At 43.8% G+C, this 18,163-nt stretch overlaps 1 protein-coding gene and 1 long non-coding RNA gene across 2 annotated transcripts in view; both read left to right on the top strand.

Moving 5' to 3' along the window:
* LOC124803641 overlaps positions 1-12,647 on the top strand; it is a 1,814,685-nt gene extending 1,802,038 nt beyond the window's left edge. The window contains exon 8 of the long non-coding RNA XR_007017227.1: positions 12,569-12,647. This is a non-coding gene — a long non-coding RNA (uncharacterized LOC124803641). The remainder of the gene's footprint in view (positions 1-12,568) is intronic.
* Positions 12,648-12,719: 72 nt separating this feature from the next.
* Positions 12,720-18,163, top strand: part of LOC124794913 (putative tyramine receptor 2) — a 79,336-nt gene continuing 73,892 nt past the window's right edge. The window contains exon 1 of the mRNA XM_047258618.1: positions 12,720-13,829. Coding sequence (XP_047114574.1) covers positions 13,527-13,829 — 303 coding nt within the window. The 5' untranslated portion in view covers positions 12,720-13,526. The remainder of the gene's footprint in view (positions 13,830-18,163) is intronic.

The raw sequence follows: 18,163 nt of genomic DNA, 5'->3' as shown, positions 1-18,163 counted from the left end.
ATTATGAGACTTAACATCTCAGGTCATCAGTCCCCCAGAACTTAGAACTACTTAAACCTAACCAACTTAAGGACATGACACACATCCATGCCCGAGGCAGGATTTGAACCTGCGACCGTAGCGGTCGCGCGATTCCAGACTGAAGCGCCTAGAACCGCTCTGCCACTCTGGCCGGCCATATCTTTTTATTTGAATACACATGCCTATATCAGGTTCTTTGGCGCTTCAGAGTATAAAGAACATATTTCCATTCTACTCCTGACGAAGTTTGAAATACATTTATTTGTTGATTGCTTTATTTGTTAATGTAAACTATATTATTATTTTTTAGATGATATATAAAATTGACTCTATGTTACAAATAGGATTACCTCTTTCTGCACACCCGTTCTGAAACATTCAGCTATACTCGGAAATATAAAGTAGTTTTCGATATTATTTTTATGAAAGCTCGATTGACTTTTTTTGTTGCTTCAATATTGGTATAGAGGTTCAATTTCTGTACTTCACTATTGTACGATTTACTGAAGCTATAAATTTATTATTTCTTTCTTTGAAATTGACAGTTTATAAAAATAAGAAAAATTAACGTAAATATGACCGGAATTAATTATTTCAAAAAAGTGGAGGGGTAAAGTTTCGATCACCGCTTCACAAAATTAAGTTAAGCTATTAATTTTTTTGTTTGTTTGTAGGTGCAGGTATGTAGCCTTGGTAACGTATTGAATTCCCTTCGCCATAGTGCTGTAGATTTCCACTAGAGGGGCAAAATAAATTGATGCTGTCCATTGTGAAAGTAGAGCAGCACTTTGTAATTTATTTCCGGTAGCAGCGGAAATATTGCAGTGCTGCAGGTCCACTCCAGATGACTTCTTTAGCCCCGTACATTAGCCTGGCACAGCTACAACGCGTCCACTGATGATGAAAACAAACTATCGTACGATGCTTAACTGTACAAACTGATGGGTAATTTTATAAAAAAAATTAGTTTTTTTCCAAAATAGGTCGTTTTATTTTGCCTACTCTAGTAGCGTGCTACAGAAATTTCAGCATGTACTATTACTGCTGGGTGTATACAACATACAAAAATATAATTCTGTAACTTTATGTCTCCAATGCTAAAATTTTACGATTGCTCCTCTAATTTATTCTTTACTTTAATCACAACACATCATTAGCAGATGAAGAAATATTAGAAGTTTCGAACTACAGTACATACGTTAATGATACTGTACAACCTAAAAATTTTGTTTAGTGTGGTATATTTTGAAGTAGGGTTCAGTGTACACCAAATATTTTGAATGCGATTCTAGACCAAATACTCCTGCTGCACAGAAAGAAAGAAAAAAAGATATCAGCCACCATGTAGGAGCAGCAGGACGTGATAGAGGTGAAACTTTAAGGCAGCAAGGATATACAAAATACATTTCATATCTTACAAATTCTTCTCAGTTTATATTTATGTTGGATCACTGTTTATGCTGAAGAGTCGGATTAATTTACTGATATTGGTTAGCACCAGATAATAACAATATTTTTGTACGCCTGCTTGTCTGTGCGTTAATTACAGTTGAGAACTGACAGAAAAGCTGACGTGGGGCTACACATTCCTCAGAAGCCGCTACCAAGCAAAAGAAAGAAGTATGAGCTTCAGGTGACTGGCGGATGCAGGTAACGTTGGTAAGGTTTTTGTAACATCCACTGAGATTCGTTCCTGAGCTTAAACGTAGATGCAGTGCATCCAGGAGGGAGTGGGCGTGTGTGGCGGAAAGGCACTTCCCTGTGTAAATCAAATGCACCTCTTTGCGGGGATTGATCGAATACACTTCCCTCTGACCTAGAGACTTCAGGCGAGATCCATACTGGAGAATCGGGAGGTTATATTTTGAGAATTGTTGCTATTGGCACAGGGTGCACGTAATGTCGCTTCCCTGTGAACAGAGTTGTTTATCTGTTTACTCAAGTAACGATCCTTTACCTCTTTGTAGAGTGTAACACACCGTGAAGTACTGATTTATAGAGCAATACCTGCGCCGAATTTCTGTTCCTGGCTAATGAACAAACAGATATCTTGTGTTCTGTCTCGTACCGATGCAATTACATAGCTATGAGTTTGTGGATGGTTTATTGCGCCCGAGGTACGCCACGTCCATCATCTGCACAGCGGCCAACGCCCCAACGAGCAGATCATCAGCGCAGTACAACTGCTGTCCATACTTCATTAGGTGATGTATGCATTGCGGTTCGATGGACAGAGATTCCTTCAGTTTACTCCTTCAGTTTCTCAGTGATCATCTCATAGTAAGAGACCCCATTACGGTTCACCACATGACTAGCCTCGTTGCGAAAGTAAGATCTCAGTGGATCGTATGTTTCCTTGTTTTCCTTATTGTTGATTCATCTGTCTCGCCCCTTATGTGCAGAGAGTAGGCTGTCAGCGGTACAAATATTCCTATCTTCGAACCAAAGATTTAAAACGTACTATATTGCTGTGCCTGTATTTTTGCGATCTACTTTGCAATGTCCGTCAGATATGCATGCTTGTCAGCCAGACTTCCATATGTCACCATCTTTCTATGTCCTGCACCACTTGTACAACTGCAGAGATTCCCCCACGGGGAGAAACATACGATTATATTAATGCACGGGTCTGTTATTTTAGACATGTCTGAAAAAGCAGACACCACACGAAATCCGGATGTATGACACATATTATGTAAATTGGAGAAAGAGGGGAGAGAGAGAGAGAGAGAGAGAGAGAGAGAGGGAGGGAGGAAAGATATGGGAGGGACTAATGATACCAGCTGTATCAGGACTTTAATACGAAACAGCAGCGATGAGTGAAAATGTATGAGGGCTGAGACTCGAACTCGGATTTCCCGCTTTACGTGAGCGATCGCCTTAACCGCCTCGGCCGTCCGAGCTCTCCTCCAGTAGCGCCCCAATCTCCACACGCCACCCTGTGACGTATGGAAGTTTGGGTGGGTCCTGGAGGTGTTCTCACATGGCCGAGTCGGTTAAACAACCGTTCGCTTAAAATGGAAAATCCGGTTTCGTGTTCCGCTCTGGCAGAGAGTTACACTGTCACAAATACATTTCGCACCTGGAGTCTGTTCATATTTGTAATTGCAAATACATTTGTTGTATTTAAAACGTAGGAGAAACTATATGTAAGTCTGCAGGCTTTCGCAGCCAGAGACGTTTAACATAAAACTTTTCTGGGTGTGGTGCCACATCATACTGTGAAACAGCTTGATGAAACCAACGTTTCGGCCTAGGTTGCAGAAGAAGGCCACTGTAACCATGACTGAACTGTCGGCTATGTCCAGTAACAGTTATTTTGTAATATGATGTTGCGCCGTATCCAGAAAACTTTTATGTGAGCAGTACCGTACAGGGTGGATTGACCAAATGGGTAAAAACTGCAGGAAACGAGCCATAGGGGATAAAGAGCAAAAACGATAATGTGGCTGCAAATGCATTCCGAGGGATATATACCCACTTGAAAGGGGAGATGAATGATCTTTGACAGTGAAAGTTACAGCGACGATTACCCACCTCGCAAGTGGTCCACACATTGTGGGCTGAGCCGTTGCTGATATTTCGCTGCCCACCGTACCATGGAGCTTCTCTATAGCCCAAAGGTGGACGGTATGGTGGTTGACGATACCGGCCGCCGGCCCACAGGCGTCACTGGATGCGGATAGGGAGGTGAATGTGGTCAGCACACCACCCTCCCGGCCGCGTGTCAGTTTCCGAGACCGTACCCACTACTTCTCAATCAAGTAGCTCCAACATTGTGCCGATCTAGGCAACGAACCTGCGACAAAAACGTCGCTGTAGAGGCAAGTCCGTAGTTAACAAGGCATGCACACATTGTAAGTGATGTGGAGATTGAATGCCATTTGTCGTGCAGAATGTTGCATATGGTCGTCTGACTTACCCCATATTCAGGGGCCACCTGCCGGGCGCTGAGATCGGGGTTACTTTCTAAGATCTTTTATCTCCTCATTTGGAACTCATAATACCCATACGACCCATTTTGCCCCTTATCCTTTGGGGGATTGCTTCCTGATTTTGTACCTAGCGAGGTGGCGTAGTGTGCTCCGTCTCTAATCAGCTCGATGTCAACGGGACGTTAGACCCTAATTCACCTTCTTTCGCCAACTTATGGACGCTAATGGTGACAGTGCCAGTGGCACAGGTATAAAGTGGGTGAGAGTCACTGATAATGAGAGCACTGACAATAAGGCAGAGAGGGGCATTTACAGGAGCAGTGGGGTGGAATGAATGAGACAGTAGCAGTAAGAGACAGAGAGCAAGAGGGAGACATTGACAGGGAGAGGCGACAGCAGTAGTACGACAGAACGCAGGAGACTGCTGCTACGAGACAGGAAAGAGTGACAGAGAGGTACATAGTGACGATGAGTTTGAATGAATGAATGAGTGAGAATGTGCAAGTCGGAGTGGATGGGTATGAGTGACGCACAGTGATGGACTGGAGGGTGTGAGGAAGTAACAGTTGTGGTAGCTTGTGGGCATGAGAACAGATCTGCACGTCACAGTCTCATGTCTCACAGCCACAGTCACCGTCGTTCTGTCGTACTACTACTGTCGCCTTTGACTGTCACTGTGCTGCTCTTCCTCTTTCTTACTGTTATTATTTCATTCATATCTCCCCACAGGAGCTCTCACCCTCCGTCTCTCATTATCATTTCCACTCCCTCCTTTTCTTTGTTCCTCCCACGCTGGTACTGCCTTCTTTACCCATTTCCTAGAACAGTTCTATTGCTGTCAACTCGTTCCACTGCGATTGAGTCCCTCTCTTTCTCTCATACTGCCATTGTCTCCTTCCCTCTTTCTGTATCACATCGACTGTCTACTATCATCCAGTATTTATTACTTTTCCGTCTCTTTCACACTGTCACTGTCCGCTTTGCTACAGCATAAAAGAGCGCGAATATGCTCGCATGCCAAAATTTTTGGGAACATTTTTAATGATGCTGAGGAAGGTACATGAGGCACCTCATAACCCACTGTTCAGTCAGAGTGTTTTAACAATCAGGAGCATATTCGCCATTTCTGTAATTCGAGAGGATCATTTTTCCGCTGGTTTCCATGTTTTCCCGGCTACAGCAGGACATGTCACTCATATGAAACGAACTGCATTGGTCAGTAGAGTAATATCTAGCATGTCAGGTACTCTGAACGTGCGTTTGAACGTTGACCAATGCGATGGCAGAACACGACCTACGTCATACACGCCATCTCCCTAGGTGCCATATTATCTCTCGTTTGTGTCATATATATAGAGTGCTCCACACACACACACACACACACACACACACACACACACACACACACACACACACACACACACACATATATATATATATATATATATATATATATATATATATATATATATATACAAGGTGTTTCAAAAATGACCGGTATATTTGAAACGGCAATAAAAACTAAACGAGCAGCGATAGAAATACACCGTTTGTTGCAATATGCTTGGGACAACGGTACATTTTCAGGCAGACAAACTTTCGAAATTACAGTAGTTACAATTTTCAACAACAGATGGCTCTGCGGTCTGGGAAACTCTCTAGTACGATATTTTCCACATATCCACCATGCGTAGCAATAATATGGCGTAGTCTCTGAATGAAATTACCCGAAACCTTTGACAACGTGTCTGGCAGAATGGCTTCACATGCAGATGAGATGTACTGCTTCAGCTGCTCAATTGTTTCTGGATTCTGGCGGTACACCTGGTCTTTCAAGTGTCCCCACAGAAAGAAGTCACAGGGGTTCATGTCTGGCGAATAGGGAGGCCAATCCACGCCGCCTCCTGTATGTTTCGGATAGCCCAAAGCAATCACACGATCATCGAAATATTCATTCAGGAAATTAAAGACGTCGGCCGTGCGATGTGGCCGGGCACCATCTTGCATAAACCACGAGGTGTTCGCAGTGTCGTCTAAGGCAGTTTGTACCGCCACAAATTCACGAAGAATGTCCAGATAGCGTGATGCAGTAATCGTTTCGGATCTGAAAAATGGGCCAATGATTCCTTTGGAAGAAATGGCGGCCCAGACCATTACTTTTTGAGGATGCAGGGACGATGGGACTGCAAAAATGGTTCAAATGGCTCTGAGCACTATGGGACTTAACATCTGTGGTCATCAGTCCCCTAGAACTTAGAACTACTTAAACCTAACTAACCTAAGGACATCACACACATCCATGCCCGAGGGAGGATTCGAACCTGCGACCGCAGCAGATGGGACTGCAACATGGGGCTTTTCGGTTCCCCATATGCGCCAGTTCTGTTTATTGACGAAGCCGTCCAGGTAAAAATAAGCTTCGTCAGTAAACCAAATGCTGCCCACATGCATATCGCCGTCATCAATCCTGTGCACTATATCGTTAGCGAATGTCTCTCGTGCAGCAATGGTAGCGGCGCTGAGGGGTTGCCGCGTTTGAATTTTGTATGGATAGAGGTGTAAACTCTGGCGCATGAGACGATACGTGGACGTTGGCGTCATTTGGACCGCAGCTGCAGCACGGCGAACGGAAACCCGAGGCCGCTGTTGGATCACCTGTTGCACTAGCTGCGCGTTGCCCTCTGTGGTTGCCGTTTGCGGTGGCCCTACCTTTCCAGCACGTTCATCCGTCACGTTCCCAGTCCGTTGAAATTTTTCAAACTGATCCTTTATTGTATCGCTTTTCGGTCCTTTGGTTACATTAAACCTCCGTTGAAAACTTCGTCTTGTTGCAACAACACTGTGTTCTAGGCGGTGGAATTCCAACACCAGAAAAATCCTCTGTTCTAAGGAATAAACCATGTTGTCTACAGCACACTTGCACGTTGTGAACAGCACACGCTTACAGCAGAAAGACGACGTACAGAATGGCGCACCCACAGACTGCGTTGTCTTCTATATCTTTCACATCACTTGCAGCGCCATCTGTTGTTGAAAATTGTAACTACTGTAATTTCGAAAGTTTGTCCGCCTGAAAATGTACTGTTGTCCCAAGCATATTGAAACAAACGGTGTATTTCTATCGCTGCTCGTTTAGTTTTTATTGCCGTTTCAAATATACCGGTCATTTTTGAAACACCCTGTATATATATACACACAGAGTGTTCCATTTATCTCGACCACCCTAAATAAATAATTGTTTGTCCTTTTGTCCAGATGCAAATTACAAAATGTTTTTAGCCCTCAGGGGGACATCATCAGCATGATTGCCTTCGTTGTAGCTTTAGTTTTAGCTAAATAAGACAAAGCTAGATACTTTAACACCTCAGCCAGAATTTACATGCAGAAAAATTTTGCATGTGCTTCAGCACTACAACAAGAAATTCCCAAAAAACTTTTAATGATAAAGGAGACGTTTCACAGGATTTTCTTCGTGCTACGTCACTTCGTATACTGCATTTTCGCGTCACGCTCAATTTTAACTGAGTATTTTACGCGTACAAGTACGGTAACTTCAAATCTGTGTATCTCGGAAAAGGATAAACATATCAGGAAAGTTCGCGAGGACGTTTGTGAACGTGATCGTAGGAAAATATCTTAAAAATTTGAGCCGTTTGCTGCGCACAGCCGTCCTGGAAACCGTGACTCGGTTCTGGTGCCCAAAAACCATATTCCCATGAATTAAATTTTGCCTCCGTAACCCTCTTAAGGAACGCCGTATGCCACATCTAATGCGAAAGAGTCAACCGATTTGTTCCATTTGCCCAAACTGCAAGTGTGTAATTTTCAAACTTTGACCTTCTACTGAACGATAGTCTCGATAAGAAGATCCTTCTGTTGGGTATACAAATGGTCTCCAGCCCAAGAGCAATGCAAAGCACTTTATCCTAGGAAAATCTCGGCGTTTTGGAACAAACACTCAGAAACACTGAAAATAGGGCACCAAGAGGGGAGCATCGGATCGAAATGAAATTTATTAGACATAATGGTAAGGAGTAGAGATTCAATTGATCCCAAAATCAAGATATGAAAACAAATACAGTGAGTACAGGTGGGCTAATACAGTGCAAGAACATACACGCACTGGACCAGCATTTGCTGCAATACATGCCGCAACTTGGTTCGGCATCGAGTTGTTGATTAGACGTCTGATTCTGTCCTGAGGTAGACTGAGCCAGAAATCTTGAACAGCTACCACCAGATCTTGTCAAAGTGACACGGCGGCACCTGGCGTTTCAGCTGGTCCCACACATGCTCTATACGGGAAAAGTCTGGGGAGCAGGCCGGCCATTGAAGCGTCGGAACGTGACACAGGAACCCTGGAGCAACTCGATATGTATGCGGACGAGCACTATCTTACTGGGAAAGTGCCCCTGGTAGACCATGTAGGAACGGTTACACATGGGGTTGAAGAACGTCATGAACATAACGCTGTCCCGTTGAGGTTCCACGTACCACAATTAGAGGAGACCAACTATCGTAGGCTGTGACCTATTGCTTCGGCTGTGCGAAAGGTGCAGCGGCTGACAAAGTGGGTGAAACTGTAATGTTCACGATGCTGCCTCCACTCCTATATGCGGATATCATCCGTCACCAAAACGAATCGGCATTCATCATTAAACACCACGTTTTTCCGATCTGTCACAGTCCACGTTGGTCTGTCTTGGCGTCACTGTATACGGAGGCTCTGATGTCTCTGCTTTAATAGAAACAGATGACGACGGCGCCTGGGTTGCAAATTTGCAGCCACAAGAGGTCTGGAAATGGGTTGTGTAACTATTGGCACTCGTACATCTGCTCGTATCATGGAGGGTCCCTGATCGCTTACTGCACGATCCTTCGACTCTCCCGCCACGTATTCTTCCCGATCGCTCCAGCCGTGGTAGGTCGCACGTGGATGCGTCGCACGTGGTGCCATCTCCTGTCCAGTGCTCCCAAAGTCGTCTGATGGAACGCTCCGAATGACTGACCGGGCGAGCCACACGGCGAGTCGACCAACCTGTGGTTTTTGTGCAAATCGGTAGGTGCCTCTCAAACTGGCTTAACTGTGAGAATAGTCGTGCATTACGTCTACCTCTCATTGTGCTCGTATTCCTCCTCGGATCGACATGCGATCATCTGGTGTAGGACTCGTCCACTGTGCGCCGTATGAATAGGGTCACCTGCCGGCTACAGCGCCATTACAGGGTCTATGGAAAAGCGCATTGGCATCAAACATGGATCATTTGCATATCGTATCTCGCTATAATCATTCTAAAAATTTTCTCCTCTTTGCCTTTCTTCACTCTGGATGCGCTATGTTCAAAGTTCCTGAAAGTATTTATAAATAAGAAAAGATTCGATATTTAGAACTGTATTGGATAGTATCTTGCATCATATGACGGGTTTCTTGCTTAAAATATTAACGAGGCACTTCTTCTTCTTCCTAGGCTAAAGCTTGTTTCCTTCAGTACCCATCAGAATACTCTGAGCTTTTCGCTTCGTCTTTTCCTTGGCCGTACAATATTTGTTTTACCAGCTGATAATTTATGGCTTATGACTTTCATAATCTATCCTGTCTAAGTATTCGTTCAATTCATGTTTCTCTTATCTGCCCACTCATTAGTGGAGTTCACTTTATGTACTTTTCTAATGCCGCGCGGGTTTAGCCGAGCGGTCTTGGCACTGTAGTTATGGACTATGCGGCTGGTCCCGGCGGAGGTTCGAGTCTTCCCTCGTGCATGGGTGTGTGTGTTTGTCCTTAGGATTATTAGAGGTTAAGTAGAGTGTAAGCTTAGGGACTGATGACCTTAGCAGTTAAGTACCATAAGATTTCACACACATTTGAACATTTTGAATTTTTCTAATGTTTTCGTTTCTCTCTCGACCTCGCAGGGTCTTCGATGTAATCCTCCGTAAAATTTTAATTTCCGTGGCTTCCAAAATTCTTTTCGTTTTTAATAATTCCGGTCTTGTCGCAGTCATCTCGTGACTGATCTCACTATTGTTTTACATGTTTGCGCCTTTGCATCACTTTCTATGTGCGGCTTTTACCAAATAGTATCACTCTAAAACTGTACCACTTTATTTGCTTTTGCTACTTGTTCTCTAACATAGTTTTCGCCATTTACACTGATGGACAGGTCATTACCAGACTATTTAAATGTCATTACCAGTTCAATACTTTTTACAAGTACTTACAGTTTGCATCTAATTGGTTTCATAGATGTGGTCATAAATCTGTTTTTTTTTAGTGGATATTACAATATTTAGGGTTTTGGCTACCGCGTTAAATATATGTATAAGTTTCCATATATTATCTTCACTAATTGCCAGCAGAAGCACATCGTCAGCATAACAAGTGATACTGATTTGTTCGTACCCCATTGTACCAGCCAATACCTTTTTTATCATCTCGTCCATGGCTATATTAGACAGTAGTTGGCTCAAAGAGTCACGTTGTGTAAGACCACTGTTAATTGCTATACAGCTAGTTAACCCGGAACCTGTTTTCGCCTGTTGGAACAAATGTCTTCAACTGTTTCTATTAAGTTGAAGGGAACTCCCGTTTATGGAGCAGGTTTACCATATCTCGAAGATTTTATCCGCTCAGGGACTGGGTGTTGTGTTGTCCTCATTATCATTTCATCATTATCAGTGGAAGGCAACGGGAAACCACCACTGGAATCGCTTCTCTAGACGCTCATGCAGTGGACCCCTATGACGAGGCTTCCCCCATGACAAGACCTGTCGTAAGGCAGAATACAAAGTTTAAGTTAACTGAATCCTATCGAAAGCCTTCTGTAAACCTGTCTAAAAATGAATACTGCGTCTCAACATGACCTACTAGGTCTGAAACCACACTGGTTCTGAGGAAGGGTTATAATGCTTTTTATTTTATTTTCTATTTTTTTATGTGTTTAAGAAGGGAACTAGTTACATTTATCCCTTTGTGCATGGATGGGCCTCTCTTATCTCCTTATCTCCTCGTCTGGAACGTTATTATCAATTATTACAATGAAATGAACACCGCCGGCCGAAGTGGTCGTGCGGTTCTAGGCGCTGCAATCTGGAACCGTGAGACCGCTACGGTCGCAGGTTCCAATCCTGCCTCGGGCATGGAATTGTGTGATGTCCTTAGGGTAGGTAGGTTTAACTAGTTCTAAGTTCTAGGGGACTAATGACCTCAGAAATTGAGTCCCATAGTGCTCAGAGCCATTTGAACCTTTTTTTAAATGAACACCCTTAGATGCTTACAGGCGTTGACATACGTCAACGAGGACAGATGAAAATGTGTGCCCCGACTGGGACGCAAACCCGGAATCTCCTGCTTACATTGCAGACGCAATATCCATCTGAGCCACCGAGGACACAGAGGATAGCGCGACTGCAGGGATTTATCTCTGGCACGCCTCCCGCGAAACCGACATTCTCAACGTATTGTACCGCACTACATTCGTAGTGCCCCCGTCCATTATACTCATTACTCGCGACGCGTTGCCGATTCCCGTAAGAGTTCGGTCACTGTTTGTGCATTCGCACAGAAGAAGAAGATGGTCAAGTGGCCGGTGAGCCTTCAGACATGTCCGAAAGAACAGCTACCATCTTAGTATATATATTACCAGTTATGGTGCTGTTAACCAGCTAGGATTAATGTTCTGTTAGAGCAAATCCTCCACACTTCAGTAATTGATTAGGTATCCTATCTTTCCCAGGAAAGTCTCTATTTTTTAACGTGCTAAACAGCTTCTTCTGCCTCTGGATGTGACACATTTACATCATCACTTATTTGTATTCTGATCTCTGATATCTCTTCGTATTCTGGGGATTTCTTACTTGTACATTACCCTGTTAAATATTTAACTTATGATTCGTCATTTGTGTCACCCACTTTCTAAAATTCATTTAACTGTTTATTCTGGTGTCGAATATTCTCCAAATTTGTTTTATGCAACCCACAGAAGTCAGTTCTAAATTTTTAAGATTTGCTGTTTACAATGTTTCAATAGTAATAATGATCGTATGGCATTATTGGTGGCCGGGAGACCGCTCGCGGGGCAGTTCGGCCGCCGCACCACAAGTTCTTTAATGCCACTTCGGCGACTTGCGGGTGAATGAGGATGAAATGATGATGAAAGGCACACAAGACCCAGTCATCTCGAGGCAGAGAAAATCCCTGACTCCGCCGGGAATCGAACCCAGGACCCCGTGAATGGGAAGCGAGAAGGCTACCGCAAGACCACGAGCTGCGGACGTTTCACTAGTGATTTTGTCTCAGTACGAGCTCTTTTGTAATCTCCGTAAGACTCTTGTGTTTTAAGATAAGCACTTCCCCCTTTTTTTACACATTTCTTTAATCTCTTTCCGAAACCATGATGTTGTGTTATAGCAGCACACTAGCATTAATTACCGCGGCTGACGCCGACTCTGAGCTGCGGGCCACGCTGTGTATCCTCTTTAATACATGTAGTTTAACAATGGAGCAGTAAATAACCCCCCAGTATGCGGGGCAGCCATCAGCGGCGGCGGTTTGGAGGCCCTCGAAATGTCAGAGGAGAGGCGGGCTTTGAGGAGGACGTTCTTGGCTGTTGCAGATCGAAGGCCCTCCAGAGGGGTTCGCCGGCCGCTGCTGACTGCAGCGCTATCTGAGCCCCACCCGGCCCGGCCCTGCCCAGCGCCGGCCAGCGGAGGCCCGGCCCAGCGCAGCGCAGCCGTGCGCGGCGCGGCGTCGCCCTCGCCCCTCGGCCTTCGTCCTCTTCGGCGCCGCACCGTCAGCGATAAATCACGAGCGCCGCAGCAGCCAGCGGGGCTCCACGCCCACGCCGCGCCGGCTTCCGCGGGTCGACCTGCGCACATCGCGGCTAATATCTGAGGGCCCCGCCACGCTACTGCGCTGGCCGCTGATGTCGTCAACCCCTCTGCCCAGCTCTGGAGGTGGGACTGTCGCCGTGGAAGACTGCTGGGCGATTGTGTATTAGATTAGTTCCTGCACAAATGATACTTATGTATTAGGATGCTCCACGTTATCGGAAGTAATTACAGCTGATGGGTATCCACAGGACAGCTTAATATCAACGTCACATACTATACTGATCCTTCCTTTTGCATTGCTCAATCACTTATCTCTTTGATGTGTTTTTTCAGTTCCTTAGCTTCGAATGAAAAGAAATTCAGACTTGAATGTACTTGAGTCCTCGATTTCGTTTTGAAAAGTACCCGAGATGCTGAAATTCTAGACTAAATACGGACAATTTTCAGCGAGAGTGGTCATAGGTCACCTTGATCTCTTGCAAACCGAAACAATTTCAAACCTCTTCTGTTGCTGCGAAGACGAAAATGTCTGTTCGTGCGTGGTGCACCGTGTGGGAGTGACTCTCAGGCGCACAGTGTTTTGTGGCGTGGTAATGACACTGCGGTGAAGTCCAAACGGCTGATTGGTGCTATCTGTGAAGGGGACAGCAGCGATTCGTCGGCGATGACGTGCGTGAGGGACGTGGTGCCGACAGGCTAGTGAGTCCCGTGGTGTAACTGTGGACCTGAGCAGTGGGCGCCATGGTGCGCGTCGAGCTGCAGACGGCGTCGCTGCTGAACGCGTCGGCGGCGGCGGGAGAGGAGCCGCAGGATGCGCTGTCGGCCGGCGACGCGTGTGGCGGCCGCCGCGACTACCCCAGCGTGCTGGGCGTGCGCCTCGTCGTGCCCGAGTGGGAGGCTGCGCTCACCGCCATCACGCTCTCGCTCATCATCCTCATCACCATCGTCGGCAACGTGCTCGTCATCCTCAGCGTCTTCACCTACAAGCCGCTGCGCATCGTCCAGAACTTCTTCATCGTCTCGCTAGCCGTCGCCGATCTCACGGTGAGTCAAGCTCACTACTTATTCCAATGTACAAGGCGTTTACAAGGAGTCTCGGACCTCAACGCTCATTCAGACGAGCAAAACGTGGGAAAAGTTTGGAATACTTTTGAGACAATTAACAGACATACAAAGGATCTGTTTGGCGATTAGGACAGATCATACTTCCAACCCTATTTTCAATACAAAAAATTGGTGCCGGTAATCATGGTTTGATCAAGGGACTGCGAGTTTGAAGTACGCAGAGTGCATTTCTGTGTAGCCCCTCAGGAGTTATCTAAAACTGAAAATGGATTACATCTGTCGATGTTGTTGTTGTGGCCTTTAGTCCAGAGACTGCCTCTATGCAGCTCTCCATCCTACTCCGTCCTGTGCAAGCTTCTTCATGTCCAAGTAACTACTGCAACATACATCCCTCAGTCTGCTTGTTGTGTTCGTCCTTTGGTCTCCCTCTACGTTTTTTACACTCCACGCTTCCCTCCAGTACTATATTGCTGAAACTTTCGTACCTCAGAAAGTGTCCTACCAACCGATCCCTTCTTTTAGTCACTTTGTACCACAACTTTTTCTTCTCCCCAATTTTTGTTCAGTGCCTCGTCATTAGTTACATGATCTGCCCATCTAATCTTCATCATTCTTCTTAGCACCTGATTTCAAAAGCTTCCAGCAAAACTCATATACTACTTGAAGTGTCTCATTACCTAATCTAGTTCCCTCATCATCACCCGATTTAAATAGACTACATTCCATTATTCTTCAGAATTACAATGTCATCGGCAAACCTCAAAGTTTTTATTTCTTCCGCCTGGATTCTCATTCCTACTCAAAATTTTTCTATTGTTTCCTTTTTGCTTGCTCGATATGCAGATTGAATAACATCTGGGAGACGCTGCAACCCTATCTCACCCCCTTCTTATCCAGTGCTTTCCTTTCGTGCCGCTCGACACTTACAACTGCCATCTGGTTTCTGTACACATTGTAAATAGCATTTCGCTCACTGTATTTTACCCCTGCCACCTTCAGAATTTGAAAGAGAGTATTCCAGTCAACATTGTCAAAAACTTTCTCTAAGTCTACAAATGCTATAAACGTAGGTTTGCCTTTTCTTAACGTATCTCCTATAAGAAATCGTAGGGTCAGTATTCCCTCGTGCGTTCCCACATTTATCCGGAATCCAAACTGGTCTTCCCCAAGGTCGGTCCCTATTAGTTTTTCATTCTTGTGGAGGATTCCTGTTATTATTTTTCAGCCGTGACCTATTAAACTGATAGTTCGCAAATTATGACACCTGTCGGCACCTGCTTTCTCTGCAATCGGGATTATTATATTCTTCTTGAAGTGCGAGGGTATTTCGCCTGTCTCATACATTTTTTCTCACCAGATGCAAGAATTTTGTCAAGGCTGGCTCTCCCAAGACTGGATGTTGCCTACTCCCGGGGCCTTGTTTCGACTTAAGTCTTTCAGTGCTTTATCAAATTGTCTGTCGACAGGACACTAAATTTATTGGAGCTTATATCTCACCACAATGAAATATCCTTTAATTTAACGATTTGGTACCAGTCGTACTTTGAGTTAGATTTTTCCTTTTTTTCTTTTGGCTTTACAAAGAATAGTTAATATTAACAAATGTCAAAGGTATAAGCTCCCAAGAGGTGTGTTTACTCTTCGGGGGTCAAAGGTAGAAGTTCATAGGTTTAAATGTTTTTGTTGTACGATGCACGCAGTTTTGAAAAATTCTTTCTCCAGAAAAACTTGTTTAAGATTTAGGGACAACTTTTACCCGTATTTTCTTCTTTCGTTTCACCCTCTTTGGGGTACGCTGGATCAATCATTTCTTTGTGCGTTGTTCTTTTCTTAGGGCCCAGTATTTCTTCATTCTTTCTGATCTTCTTCGCCTCTCTTCTTCCGACATGAAGGTCTGGACTTTTGTGTGCATTTGTCTAGGAACCTTATGTTTTCATCTTTAGTAATTAATTTAGCAGTTCGATCAATAAGTGAATTTTCTGAAATATTTAATTCCACTACGTCTTTCTTAGTTTCTTTAAACCAGTTGGCTTCGTTTTTCGGTTACGGAAGAAGTCAAAGATTTGTTTGGTTAATCTGTTGGAATTCATTCTGAGCAGATGACCATAAAAATTTATTCTCCTTTTTCGCATAGAATCTGAAAGTTTTTCAATTTTCTTGTAGAGAGTTTCATTTTTTATTTATATAATGTTATTGTCTTGAAATTATGGCCCAGTGATTTTTCTTAAAATTTTTCTTTTCTCCATTTGGCCTTTGAAATTCATGTTAAGTGTTTCTGCTGCGTACAGTGCTTCTGGCTTAATCACTGTCTTGTAATGTGTAATTTTGGACCCCCATGAAAGGGATTTTTTGTTGTATGTATTTTTTGTTAGTTGGAAGGCCAATTCAAGTTTATTTTTTCTGGATTCCATTGCTTTGCTTTCCCCAGCATTCCAAGCAATCCATTCTCCGAGATATTTGAATTCTTTTACTATTTCAATCATCTGTTCTTGAACTTTGAGGTATTTACATGAGTGCTTAATGTTTGTCAATATCTTAGTTTTTTCAGAGGAGATGTGAAGACCAATTTTAGCAGCTTGTTTCTTTAGTTCAAGGATTTGCTCCCGTGCTTCTTCCATTGTTTCAGCAAACAGGGCCATATCATCTGCAAAAGCAATGCAATTTACTTTAAGGTTCTTCTTTTTGCAACCCAGTCTTATACCACTCTTAATATTTGTGTTCCATTCCCTGACTACTTTCTCAAGCGCACAATTGAACAGCAACGGTGAGAGCCCATCGCCCCGTCGCACTCCCGTTTTTATTTCAAAGGGTTCCGATAGTTCGCCCATAATTTTAACTTTCGAAAATGTATTTGTAAGGGTCGCGTTTATAATATTAGTTGTTTTCTTATCCAAACCCATTTCTTCCTGGACTGATAACAGAGATTCTCTATCAATCGAATCATATGCTTTTTTGAAATCAATGAAGGAGATTACGTATGTCTTTGCCCTTGATTTTTGGTATGCCATAATGTTTTTGAGGTTTAGTATTTGTTCCGAACATGATCTACTCTTTCTAAAACCTCCCTGGTATTCCCCGATTTGCGGATCCAATTGCGGCTCTGCCCTGTTCAAAAGGACTTTAGAAAGAATCTTGTACGTTATATCCAGCAGTGATATTCCTCTGTAATTGTTGGGGTCTATCTTCAAACCTTTCTTGTGGATAGGGTGGATGAGAGCTGTTCTCCATTCTGCAGGGATCTCTTCTTCTTTCCAGATTTGATCGAAAACACACTTTAGGGATGTAACTGCATTTTTGTCATCCTTTTTCCATAGTTCGGCCACTATTTGATTTTCTCCGGACGCCTTGCTGTTTTTAAGTTCTGAAATGACCTTCTGTAGTTCTTCAGTCGTCGGTGGTTCTGAATCCGGCTTCTCACGGTTGTTTGGAATGGATTCAAATTTTTCAAGGATGGGTTCACAATTCAAGAGTTTCTCAAAGTAGCCTGCTAGTATTTTGCAGTTTTCCGTGTCGTTGTGAGCGACGGTCCCATTTACATCTCGAAATTGGAGGGTGGGTGCTTTGTATCTTGATAACCTTTGTTTGAAAGTTCTGTAGAAGTTCCTTGTGTTGTTTTTAGCAAATTCTTCATCAGTTTGGAGGAGAGTTTTGTTTTCATGTGTCTTCTTAATCCTTTTTATATTTTTATCTACCAGTTGTCTAACTGTAATGAAATTCAGTCTCTTCTCTTCTGTTTTCTGTGATTGTCAATTTTGCCATGCCTGCTTTCTTGTTTCAATGAGGGCATCACATTCCAGCGACCACCAGGCATGTTTTTTACTTTTTTTGTTAGGTGCTATCCGTTCAGCTGTAGTAATGAGGTTTTCCTTGATATCCCCCCCAGCTTTGTGTCTGAATGGTTTCTGTTGCTTTTGTGAATTCATCTGATTTTAATATCTTTTCTGTGCTACACTTCCGACCCTTAATTTGTTTCATGCTGCGTTTCCTGTTTGGGATGACTTTGAACTTAATTTTAGAAAGGTAATGGTCTGAATCCAAGTTTGCACCCCTGAGTACCCTAACGTTCATGATTTCTTTGCTAGAAATCTTCTTGATTGCCACATGATCAAGTTGAAATTCCCCAAGGCTAGGATTTGGGGATACCCATGTCTTTTGTCTTCGTGGTAGTTTCTTGAAAGCTGTGGATTTAAGAATTAAATTGTGTGCTTGGCAAAGTTCTATTAGTCTCACACCATTTCTGTTTGTTCTCTTGTGTACAGGATAGTTTCCATCTATTTTCTTATATCTTTTTTCCTTACCAATCTGTGCATTAA

The sequence above is a fragment of the Schistocerca piceifrons genome, chromosome 1, assembly GCF_021461385.2.
Source record: "Schistocerca piceifrons isolate TAMUIC-IGC-003096 chromosome 1, iqSchPice1.1, whole genome shotgun sequence".
Taxonomy (NCBI): Eukaryota; Metazoa; Arthropoda; class Insecta; order Orthoptera; family Acrididae; genus Schistocerca; species Schistocerca piceifrons.
The sequence above is the reverse complement of the archived record's forward strand: the minus strand, read 5'-3'. Positions and strand labels throughout refer to the sequence as shown.